The 12,453-nt window shown below is 42.2% G+C and overlaps 1 protein-coding gene across 4 annotated transcripts in view; it reads right to left on the bottom strand.

Moving 5' to 3' along the window:
• The window catches only part of MYH10 (myosin heavy chain 10), a 77,565-nt gene extending 65,468 nt beyond the window's left edge, over window positions 1-12,097 (bottom strand). For 3 of the 4 annotated variants that reach the window (XM_060764474.2, XM_060764476.2, XM_060764477.2), the window contains exons 1-2: window positions 11,926-12,097; window positions 7,128-7,500 (exon numbers count right to left, since the gene is read on the bottom strand). In XM_060764474.2, the coding sequence (XP_060620457.2) occupies window positions 7,128-7,475 (348 nt within the window). In that variant the 5' untranslated portion in view covers window positions 7,476-7,500; window positions 11,926-12,097. Of the gene's footprint in view, window positions 1-7,127; window positions 7,501-11,848 lie in introns of all 4 variants that reach the window. The other variant, XM_060764475.2, reaches the window with a different exon arrangement.
• Between the last annotated feature and the right edge of the window lie 356 nt (window positions 12,098-12,453).

The raw sequence follows: 12,453 nt of genomic DNA, 5'->3' as shown, positions 1-12,453 counted from the left end.
CCGCCCCACGCTCTTATTATTCTTTATTCAATAAACTCTTTATGATTGGACTATTGGCCTCTGGTGTATTGCTGGATGAAGAGGTGCCTCAGGGCTAGGGTGCAATAATAAAAGGTAACATCAGACACAAAGCTCAACTCTTTCCTGGCATTGCAATACTACAATGTTGCTCATCAGTTTATTACTTACTAATTTAACATTTGTGTACTATATTCTTAAATCACAGAAAGCATCTGGAAGTATTCAGGTAGGACACTGTTAGTGTCCTAAAGGTGCTTTTTAAATTATTCATCACTGTATCACTTCAGGAAGTATTTGTAGAACCTTGTCTAAAATACATTCCAACCCCCTCTAGGTAAAAAGTCCTATGACCTACTATTAGTTGCCTGAATTCTGCAGATGTTTAAATTGAATTCCATGCAGGCTGTGAAGACATCTTTCTTAATTATAATTTCATAACAGGATGCATTTTATTTAGCCTTTCACGTTAATCTTACCAGCAACAGCAGTTTCTCTGTCTGTCTGTCTATGTATGTGTGTATATACACACATACACTTTTGGTAACCAATTGTATGTTACGCAGTACCTTGATTGTCTTACAACAGTATTAACTTGAAGTATACCATAACCAAATTTAAACAAGTTCAATATTAGGCACTGAAATATGCAGTTATAAAAGAATTTGATTTTTGCATTAGGAAAGTCATGCTAAGTGCTTTTGAAAAAAACAAATTGTTCATCTTCTTAGTGAATCTGTATGTTTCAAGAAAATATATTCCCTTCCAATTATTATAACCTTGCTGACCACTTGATCAGGACACCATGGTAACTCAGTCAAATAGTCTTTTTGCAGAAATCTGCCAATCTGGGTTCAACCCACTAGATTTCCACTTAAGTATGTAATTAATTTATAACCTGACTTTCTCCCAAGATGGGGTGAAATGTGGATTAAAACAAGCTACATTTAAAATCCCCAAAATAAAAAATAAAAATAATTAAATAAGTTAACCAAAATAAAATATAGTATTCTAAGAAATGCAAAATAAATAAAAACATAACTTATCAAAAACACTGCACAACTTCCAATAAAAGAGTTTTCTGCATGACTAGTTAAACAGACATGCTACAAATTACTGTTTTAGAACCAAAACTTTCCTTGAATTAGGTGGAAAAAATCCAAACCTACACACAATGTCTTTCAGTACATTCAAGGAAGCTGCTAAATAGCATGGGGGACCAAAGAGCAATTTGGGGAAAGTTACAGGTCAATACCCAAGAAGTCAAACAGCATCACTGTCTGATTTTGCCCCACCAAGGAGGACCAGAACAACCCATCCCTGAAAGACATGCAGCAAAAACAACAGGGACACTCCTTGTCTAATTCTTAACACAGGCCATTCAGCAATGTTACCAGAGCTATCTCTGCCTATAACTAGACCTGAAGCCAGATTGAAATAAATCTAATTAATTTCATCCAGAAACACCTGGAGCTTGGGAGCCATGCCATGCTTCAGAACCTTGATCAAAAAAGGTTAGCAATTCTCAAGTATGTTGAGTTCAGGGAGGGGAAAGAATGTAAATTTGAACCTCACATAAAGGTGCCCTCAAACTAAACCTGTATCTAAATCCCCTATCAACTGTCTCCTCACATAAAAAGGGGGCAAAGGATCTAGACTCCACTTGCTGTAGTTTAGTGCAGCTCAACCAATGATTGGATTTAAAATGAAATGAAATGTCTTCCAAATTAATTAAGTACACATGCAAATGGGGAACCTTGATAGGATAAGCTAATGAGGAAGCCCAGTTGTAAAAATACCCATTAACAGTATGGCCTAGCTAAGAGCTCAACAAGCGTCAAGGTACTGGAACCACAGTGAGCTTCTAAACAGGATAATGGGGTAAAGGTTAGTCAATGTCCCACTTACTTCTGGTAGAATATGTTTAGGGTTTCAAATAAAACAAAATGGCTATAAAGATAGAAAGCTTACAATGAGCAACTAGCTCCAAGGGTGTGGAGAGCGTTTCCACCAGATTCGAAGGTTCTGTATTCTCCCTAGAGTTACAAAAATTGTCAAATGCTCTGAAATGTCGAGCAGAGTACATGAGGTGCATTTCTATCACACAGATGGGTATGGGTTTATTTCAGACAATGGCCTACTGTGCAACCTGGAACACTTTAGGTTAGACACAGACTGCCAAAACACCTCATTGTGGTCCACTAATTCAGAAGAAGAAAGCAGAACCAACATAGTATATTCTACTACTTGAGGCTGCAAACCAAGAATGCTAGCATAGCATTAAAAATGTTGAAGGAGCTTTACATCCTGCAGCACCAAATATTCAGCCAAGTGTTAATTCTACATCTCAGTTATACATACATTATTGAAATGTACAGGGGGAAGGAGCATCATTTACACAATACCTGAATATCGTCTTTAATAATGGTAAAATTACATGTATATTAAATAATTTTTAAAATAAATTTCTTTATGATTTATTACTAGTGTTTTATCTGTACACCTATTTTATATACTATATACCCATAAAATTATCTGTCAAAAAGGGGTTGGAGTGGAAAAACCATAAAAAACTCTGTTCTAGGAAGTTAATGCTATCCTCTAGCCCAGTGGTTCTTAACCTGTGGATCCCCAGATGTTTTGGCCTTCAACTCCCAGAAATCCTAACAGCTGGTAAACTGGCTGGGATTTCTGGGAGTTGCAGACCAAAACACCTGGGGACTCACAGATTGAGAACCACTGGCTAGCCATCCAGTTGACCAGCCCTGGCATAAATGATGGCTGAGAGAGGTTGAGACCTATACGAACAGATAAAGGACAAACCAGGTCTGTACAAAATGAAAGGCTCCACTAACAGCCAGAATGCTACCAGAATCAGCTGTTGGGATTTCTGGGAGTTGAAGGCCAAAACATCTGGTTGAGAACCACTGCAGTAGGACATCACTCATGGACACAAACTGTATTTCAAGTGCAAGGAAGGGAGTGTGTTGGTGGTTTCTTTTTGCATCTAAAAAGCATACTGTTAAACAAATCAAATCCCCATGTTGTGAAGGGGGCAAACTCCTTCACAACATTCCTGAGTAACAAAACGATGGCGGGAAGCTCAGAAGTAATTTCGTAAGTTTATCATTCCTCTTAGCAAAATCCCAGAGGGATCCTCTGATAGAAAAGGAAGTAAGGAAGCCATCCAAAGAAGAATGCATTGTTAATACAGGAAGACTTCAATTAATCTCATATAAACTGGATTAATTGTGTTCCAGTCACAACTAACAGTTGGCATATATAAACAGTAGAGTTTACATTCAGCCATGCAACCAATTAACAGGGAAGTGTCACTAAACTTAAATCAAAATGCTGACCAGAGGACTCTTGAGTACTGATGAAGCAACTGGAAACAAACAATGGTACGATTCAATTTAATTTACATAAAGACCTATACATTTACTTTTTTAAAAAGAAATGTTAAAATGATAGGATTTTTTTTAAAAAAAGAAGTTAAATGTCAAAGTCATACACACCAGACATGGGCTGATTAAAATAATTGCAATCACTAAGGAGCACACCATGATTTAAATTACCTATGTAAATAAAGTTTTCCTTGATACTTTACATATTTAACAAGAGTCAAGTATGATAATTAAAATATGCTAATTTATCGTAGAGCAGTGAAAATCTTGCAATTACGGCATTCTTCTTTATTACTGTCCATAAAATTGCTACAACTAGATCTCTTTCAAACTTTCCTTCATAGTCTGAAATAGAAATACATGTTTTCTGCTTTTTTCATGTTTGGATACATTTCAATGTGTTCCTTTTAAATTACTTTAAATTATTTTATTAATTTTCTTAAAAATTAGTAATTTGTTTGACTTTTGAAGGCACAACACTATAAGATTAACTGGAGTGTATGCTGCAGATAAGCAAAAAAAAAACCCATGGTATTCAAGAGATGAGTTGGATAACAAGCAGTTTCAAAGAAACAATTGGCGCAGAAAGGAGCTGCCTTCAAAAAATGTAAAGATAATCAAAATCAAAAATTAAAAAGATATGCCAAGTTGCACAAAAGAATTGCATTCAGTAAGGGATACAAAAAAAGATACTATTTCCAATAAGATCAAAATAAACAAAAAGTCTTTAAAAATATCAGAAGTAGGAAAGCAATTAGGGAAGTGACCAAACTAATGGATAACAAGGAAGAGGATTAGGAGGTAGCATAGAGGGAAAATAAATTAGTTGTCTTTATTTTCTCTGCAGAATACATGTCTGTGGTGTGGATTCAACTATGCCAATGATATTACATTTCTCTTGATCTTGGAAGCTAAGCAGGATCAACCCTGGTTAGTACCTTGTTTCCCTCTTTTTTCTTGCAGGTCATTCTCTTAACAATAGTGAAGGGCAGAGGACTATTCTGGCCAACCTGGATAGGGAGATCTGGTGTTTAGGGGCTGCCACTAAAAAGGACACCTCACCATTGTCTGCAATGGTGGTGGGACTCCTGATGATTCAGAGAATCTAAGAATGAGCTAAGTATTACCAGATAATGTGGCAAATCCCAATATACGTCACTTTTTGTCATTGTTTTATTGTGATTCTATGAGATTTTTTTCAGCACTTTTAGAATTGCAGCTCTATTTCCCCAGATTACTGCTCTTATTATACTAATTTCTATCCTGTTTCCCAAAAGGTGCTTACAAAGGTGCTCAACATCTCTATCAACATATGAACATTAAAACACAGTAGATGGATTCCATATCCAGCACAGGAGTAATTAAATATTTAATACTGAGTAATAGCTATAGTGTTCAGTGGTTCCCAACTTTTTTTTTGACCAGGGACCATTCTCCAACATTAGTACCAAAAGGGTTAAGAATCAGTTTTTGGTCAACTTTAGATTTGGTTTGGGATGCTGATTCAGAAAATTGCATTGGACAGACCATGTCAGCTCTAGTTTCTGATACAGAACATATGCCAAGGTCAGTGACAAGGAAGGAGTGGCAGACAGTGCAAAAGGAGAGGAAATAAAATAAAGAGGAGACTCGCAGACCAGATTTTTGTCCTCGCGGCTCACTGCAGCCCATAGTCTGCAGCCCATAGGTTTAGAACCACTGATTTAACTATATGCAGACACAATGGCATATTCATGTGGGTTTTAAAAAAAGATTTGTTTTTTTTTCTTTCAGGTTTTATGCTCTACCTCAACTTGTTTTCATTGATTAAAGTTCCATTTTATCATTTCTTCCTACCACTTAATTTAACACAAATTATAAAGCTTTAATATACTTAGATTAATAGTCAACACATCTTAAAGGTTTGAAACAAGTAACCAGACCATAAAAGTACAGATTTTTGTTTCATAAAATTTCATTGTCTTAAAATATTAGCAGTCCATCCCCATCCTGCCAAATATGAATCTAGAAAACCAAGCTAAATGGTCTTAAGACTTCTCAAAAATATTTCCTGCAAACTTCGATAAATTCCTTCCTTCCAAGAGGAAGGAGCCCTATAACTGCACCACAGCCATTATGATTTTTTCCCCTTAACTCGTGTGCCTGTGGTCTAAAGACAGTATCAATAAAACAATGCTTAGGTAATCCATTTCTCAGCTTTCATGCAGATCACATCTTCCCCATTTGCCTCCATTCATATCTATTTTGGGCACAGGTTGACCAGTGCACCATTGTATGACCATGTTCGTCTCTCACATTATACACCATATGGGATGAATCAGACCATCTGGTAAGAGGATGACCAAGAGGTCTTGTCCATCCCCGCAGGTACCATGTTGTCGTGGCATTGCTCCAGCACCCATCTGTTCTGCGCATCATGTGGCCTGTAAAGCAATGTTTGAGTTGGGCAACATTGTGTAGAGGATTTTTCACTTTTGATATTTTTTGAACATCCTCATTGTGCAGTCCACATTCTCTCTGCGTTTGGAGAGACATCCCAATGTGCTGTCTTTTGAGGGAGGCATGAACAATCCATAGTTGTTCCGAGAGAGCCTTCGTCATTGTCCATGTCTTTGCACCATAGCATAGGGCAGGGAGCACTGTCAATAATACAGTATTCGCCTCCAGGATTGTAACCAGATATTTTAAGGGAGGAGACTATTTTCAATCGGATGGGCAACTTCAGTTGATCAAGGTTCACTGTGACACCAACAAACTCTTGTTTTCTCCATTTTCCCACAACAGAAAAACTGGTTGTTGCTTTAAAAAAACACTTTCCCATTACATCCAAAACAGGAAATTGTAATTTAATATTAAATCCTTGTTTGGCTATAATGGGAAAATTTGGCAATGGCTTAACAAACAATGGAAGGTTTCAATTACAGTATATGAATGAAAGGAGGAAGAAGTATTAACACATGGGAATATTCAACGCATGAATGCTCAAGTTTCGTAACTCATTGTTTACCCAACAGAGAACATTACACTTATACTGATGGCACTGTATACATAAAATATAACAGTAACATGTGAAGCAGACCTCTACATCAAAATCAGCATCTCAAGTTGTACCCAAAGCACACATACTCAAGAGCCAGTGCTCTTCTGCACAGGTACTATTCCTAGATAGCTGACATATTTTGTGCTTGTGGAAAAACTCATCTTCAAAGTCAACCCTCTTAGATGATATTGCAACTGACAAGGTATGAGATGCTTGGCTGAAAGAGAATTGTCATCTTGTCAAGATTCGACATAGGGCAGAGTCACATTCTGCCACTACCTTGTTCAAGCACCACATAAGCGTTCTGATTTGAAAGGAAATAATAGTAGTGTCATTGACCAACTGGTGAAACCATCTTCCTCGTGTCTCAGTATTTCTCCTAGTGGCCTTAAACATTTGTGTGATAAAGATAATAAATATCCCAGAATAGCACAAAATGTTGCAGACATCCAAGGGATTATTATTTAGTTTCAAAACAATCACTGAAATACTCAAAACTGTGACACATCTTGAAGTAACACTCAGTATCATAACAAAAAAATATCCATAATTAAAGAAACAGGATGATTATCAGAATCAAAACCACTCTGCAGCTTACGTTTTAAGAAAGAGAACTTCACACTTTAAAATGCGGGTCTGCACTTGAATAAATGATTACTTACATAGATGAGCCCAGAATAGTATCGGTCCTTCAGATTATGCAGAACAGAGGCTTCATTTAAACAGGTCAATTCTGCCATGTCTTCAACTTTAGAAAATTTGGGGGGATTCATCTTTTGAACATCATCTTTGTTGACAACTGCTTTCTTTCCATTTTCAGCCAGTTCAACCAGCACTTCATCTCCCCGCTCCTCTTTGATACTGGCAGCTTCAAAGCCATGACGTTCTGAAGGTATCCACACCAGTTTTTTAGCAGTCCAGTCAGCCTGGGTGGCAGGGTTGTATATAACTGCCCTGTCCACAAAGAGGTATCTCTCAGGGTCCTCCAGTCCTATCCTCTGTGCCATCATAATGGAGATATTCAACAACTGCAACCTAGTAAAATTAAATCAGAAGTGTCAGTCACAAATAATCAGTGAACAGAAACAGGTTGCTTTGTGGTACAAAAGGCAATAAACTTGGCTCGTTTCCTTCTTCCTGCATAGCATATGTTTCTATTCCTCCCTCATCTCCCTTACTTTGGCCAAGCAAAAGAAAAACATATGGCAAAGTGGAAAAGGAGCTGAAACTTCAAAGTAGTAGGTAAGTGGTACACAGGGCCTGAGTACCACTACCCTCTACCAGAGCTCTAGCTGGAGGCCAGCTGTGACCAGCAGTGCTGTGGAATTTGAAGAATGAATGGAGGATGAATGGGAAAAATGTGCTAAGAAGATCCCTGACTGGGATCGTCTTCCACCTGGAAATTGATGTCCTCACTGTGGAAGAACATGCAGGTCAAGAATAGGGCTCTACAGTCAATGATGCAAGGGCTCTACAGTCAATGAAGTACTACCTGAGTACCACCAATGCCTTTTTCACTTGGGCAAGAGAGGTGCTAGATGAAAACAGAAACATGTGGCACACCCCAATCCCAAACAGCCTCTCACCAACAACCACCATTCCACACCTAGTTCATCTCTTGAGGACACGGTTGACATGTGAAGGTTTGAATGGGAGTCTCATCTTCAGGAGATGGGCACAGAGTGGACAGTGATCTCTTGCCCCTCACCTCCTGTGTGAATGTTCAGATAGCACTCCAACTTCGGGAAGTGGAGACAACAGTACAAGCTCATAAATAATCAAAACAACGCATGACTCCCATGAAAATGCAGGAACACCTATACTACTTTAAGAAAAAAACATAGCCAAGACACACACATCTAATATCACAGCTAACTTTTGAGGCACCAAAATGTGTGTGGCTAGTATGATCACCCACTTCCAGCCCACAGGTATTATAAAGCTGTGGCTCCCAAGCTGCTGAGATACTGCAATTGGTCTTCTCGCTTTTTCCTCCAACTCTACAAAATTATTTATTCCCCAAGTGGCTGCTTTGTTTGCACTTCCCTATAAGAACATACAACTACATTGTTTCTTTCTGTCTTCAAGCAGATGGGTGGCTGCTTTTTCCATTCTCCTCTTGGTCTTCTCCAAATGAGCATTTTGGCCATCCCAACTGTTTGCCAGCTAGAAAAGCTCAGGTACCAATTTACTTAATTTTTCTCCCCCTCCCCCAATCCAAGGACATCAAGTTTGAGGCCTTCATGTATACTTAAGATGATACTACTAGGGAGCTGGAGCTGATACAGGGAGCTCATCCGTGCTCTTCCTGGATTCAAACCTGTGACCTGTCAGTCTTCTGTCCTGCCAGCACAGGGGTTTAACCCACTGCGCCACTGGGAGCGCTGACAAATATAGAACCTATACAGACTTATTACTGTGTTGTAGAAGACAACAAACAATCAGGGCCAGACAAGAAATCCCAACAAGGATTCCACAGGCAGCAACCAGCTAGGCTTTAACGCTGCAAGGCCATTCAATGCTAATCAAGGTGGCCAATGACAACATTCACATTTGCCTCAAGCAGACACCCTGGACATCCGCAGATATATAACCCAACTTGCCTAGTTTCCAACAGACCCCTCAACCTCTGAGGATGCCTGCCATAGATGTGGGCAAAACATCAGGAGAGAATGCTTCTGGAACATGGTCATATAGCCCAGAAAACTCTCAACTACCCAGCAACTGATTACTATTTGCCACATTGCTGGGATGTTTTCACCCTACAGCAGCAATACAGACTACCCATCGTACCCCTTACCATCAAAGGAAGATAGCAATCTTTTCAATACCCATTTTGACGAGGAATGAAAACAGTTGTTCTTTCCTGTACATACATTATAAAGACTACATTCTGTTTGAATGCATCAGTCAGCCCATTCTCCCTCAAGTGAGCATTCAATACAGTATATAGCTAATGTCTACAATGACAGCATGTCAGCCTGATAAGTCACTAAAGCTTAAGGAATGCAAAGCAAGCGTGAAGCCATTCAATCCACCAGAGGGCCAAGATGAAGCCTGTCTCCCTTTGCTGCAGACCAGCTGAATTCACAGCATCACACCAAGTACTGACTACCATAAGCACAGCCAAAATATAGGGCTTCAGAAGAAACTGCTCATAGAGCTGGGAACAATTCAGAGAGCAGTACACAGTGTCGGGGAGGGGGACACATTAGCAATACTGGGTTTTGAATCCCAATGGAGCCAAGTAATGGGGAAAATTGAATCAGTTTACTGAAGAGATACTATGAATAAATTTGACTGACTCCAAAATGGCACCTTTGAGTACACAGATAAAAGTACACCATGTTTAATGGGATCCTATACATTCATGCCCCCCCCCCCCCGAGGCGCAGCGGTTTAAAGTACTGAGCTGCGGAACTTGCTGACTGAAAGGTTGGTGATTCAAATCCAGGGAGTGAAGTAAGCTCCCACTGTTAGTCCCAGCTCCTGCCAACCTAGCAGTTTGAAAACATGCAAATGTGGGTACCACTCCAGCGGGGAGGTAATGGTGCTCCATGCATGACCTGGGAGTTGTCTATGGACAATGACAGCTCTTCGGCTTAGAAATGGAGATGAGCATCACACCCCAGAGTTGGACATGACTAGACTTAATGTCAAGGGGAAACCTTTACCTTATACATTCATGCGCTACGGAATTTGGTATTTATAACAAAACGAGGCACTTCTTTCCCTTCTTTACATGAACACAAGACCTCATCAAAGACAACTGTGCCTCAATGAATGGTTTATTCTACCAGCCATGACATCAAACAATATACAACTTTTAAAAGTACAGTAAGCACTTTCCAATATAAATATTAAAACTTACTGTGCCCCAATGTGAAATCAACATACATGGCATAAATACTTTCCTGCACAAAATTAGGAAGGGCCCCTCATTAAGGTCTGGAAGAAGTAGTTGCATCCTCACTACTTATCCTTACTTTGATCACCTAGGAGCCCCTGGTGGCACAATGGGTTAAACCCCTGTGCCGGCAGGACTGAAGACCGACAGGTCACAGGTTTGAATCCAGGGAGAGTGTGGATGAGCTCCCTCTAAGCTCCAGCTCCTCATGCAGGGACATGACAGAAGCCTCCCACAGGATGATAAAATATCAAAACATCTGGGCGTCCCCTGAGCAACATACTTGCAGACGGCCAATTCTCTCACACCAGAAGCAACTTGCAGTTTTTCAAGTTGCTCCTGACACAATTAAAAAAAAAACCTTTATCACCAAGATAACCCCAAAACCCTGTTTTTTTTCCTGTGTCAGGAGCGACTTGCGGAACTGCAAGTTGCCTCTGGTGTGAGAGAATTGGCTGTCTGCAAGACGTTGCCCAGGGGACGCCTGAATGTTTTACCATCCTGCATGAGAAGCTAGAGCTTGGCAGACAGGAACTCACCCTTCGAACCACCAATGTGTAGGTCGACCGGTCCTGCTGGCACAAGGGTTTAAATCAGGCATCCTCAAACTGCAGCCCTCCTGCTGTTTGGGCCTCCAACTCTCAGAAGCCCTAAGGAGCTTGTTCAATTGTCAAGAATTCTGGGAGTTGAAGGCCCAAACAGCTGGAGGGCCGCAGTTTGAGGATACCCCATTGTGCCACAGGGACCTCCTTGAGATAGAATCTCTGCCCCACATGTCTCGTTTCACAGTATCAAACAAGAAGTGACCAGAATAAGAGAAAAGCTGAGGCAGCAACAGGGAAGGAGGGGGAGAAGACGGCCTTTTCAAGGACATCCATCCATCCACCCAGCCACATGTAAAGGCAGAACACGTTAAGGAGCTTCAGGCGAAAGTGAGGGGAATAAACTGGTGCAGCTCCCAAGTTTGGAACCCGCAACATGAAGGAGGAGAGGAGGCAAAAGTTCCCCCAAAGAGAGCAGGGAAGGAGCGGGGCGCAAGGGCACGCACCGGGGGGTCCTCGAGGGTTCACTGAGGGGTGTGCTAAGGAGGGCGAGCATGGCCACGATGCTTACACAGAAGCCCCCAGACCCATAGAAAGACCCACACCCTCCCTCCCCACGGCCACGGAAGGGGGGCCAACGCGACACACCCACCCTCCCGCCTGCCCTGCCTGCAGCCCCGTCCCCACCGCGGCCCGGGGGAAACAAAGGGACACGTGCGCTCCCCTGAGAGCCCCTTGCCGCCAAAAAGCGTGCCAGGCTCCCTCAAGGAAAGGTTGGGGAGGTTTGGCTCCTTCTTTCCTCCCAGGAGCCCCTCACGGCCTTCCGAAAGAGAAAGGGAATGGGTGGGGAGAGGCAGGGGAGGAACGAGGCCCCCCTGGCTTCCCCACTTCTCCTCCCGTCTGGCTGCAAAATAGGCGGGAAACGGTGCAATACCGTCGGCGGCTGTTTTCCTCCTCAGGACGGCGTTTATCCCCTTCTCCCTCCGCATTCCTCTCGGCCCTTCGCCTCACCTGTATTCAGGGAGGGCGCGCGCACTACCCTCCCGTCCTCGCGCTCGCTCGCTCGCTCGCTCTCTCTCTCTCACTCGCTCGCTCGCGCACGCACGCGCAAAGCTCTCGCGGGAGAAGAGCCGGGGTCCCTCTTTATGCGGAGCCTCCCTTTCTCCCTCCCTCTCCCCCTGCCTGCCCCCTCCCCTCTTCTTCTTCTTCTCCTCGGCGCGCGCGCGCCCGGGTCGAATCCGCACTCTCGCCGCCCCGCCCCCGCTCCCGGCGCCTTTAGCTGCCCCCCCCTCCTCTCGCTCCTCCTCCTCCTCCTGACTCGTCCCGCCCCTCCTACGAACTTTAAAGAAAAAAAGAGAGAACAACGCTCCCATTGGTTACTTCCCCGACCTCCCTCGCCTACAATTGGCCGCTCCGAAGCTCCGCCCCAAACTAGGCTCATAGCAACCTTCTCAAGCTTCTCCCCGCCGTCTCCTCCTCCGCCGTCATTATGGCCAGATGCCATTGGTTGGCGAGGCCTGCCTATCAAAGAGGAGCTGC

The sequence above is a fragment of the Anolis sagrei genome, chromosome 2 (assembly GCF_037176765.1).
Source record: "Anolis sagrei isolate rAnoSag1 chromosome 2, rAnoSag1.mat, whole genome shotgun sequence".
Lineage (NCBI taxonomy): Eukaryota > Metazoa > Chordata > Lepidosauria > Squamata > Dactyloidae > Anolis > Anolis sagrei.
This window is presented reverse-complemented; position numbering and strand designations above follow the sequence as displayed.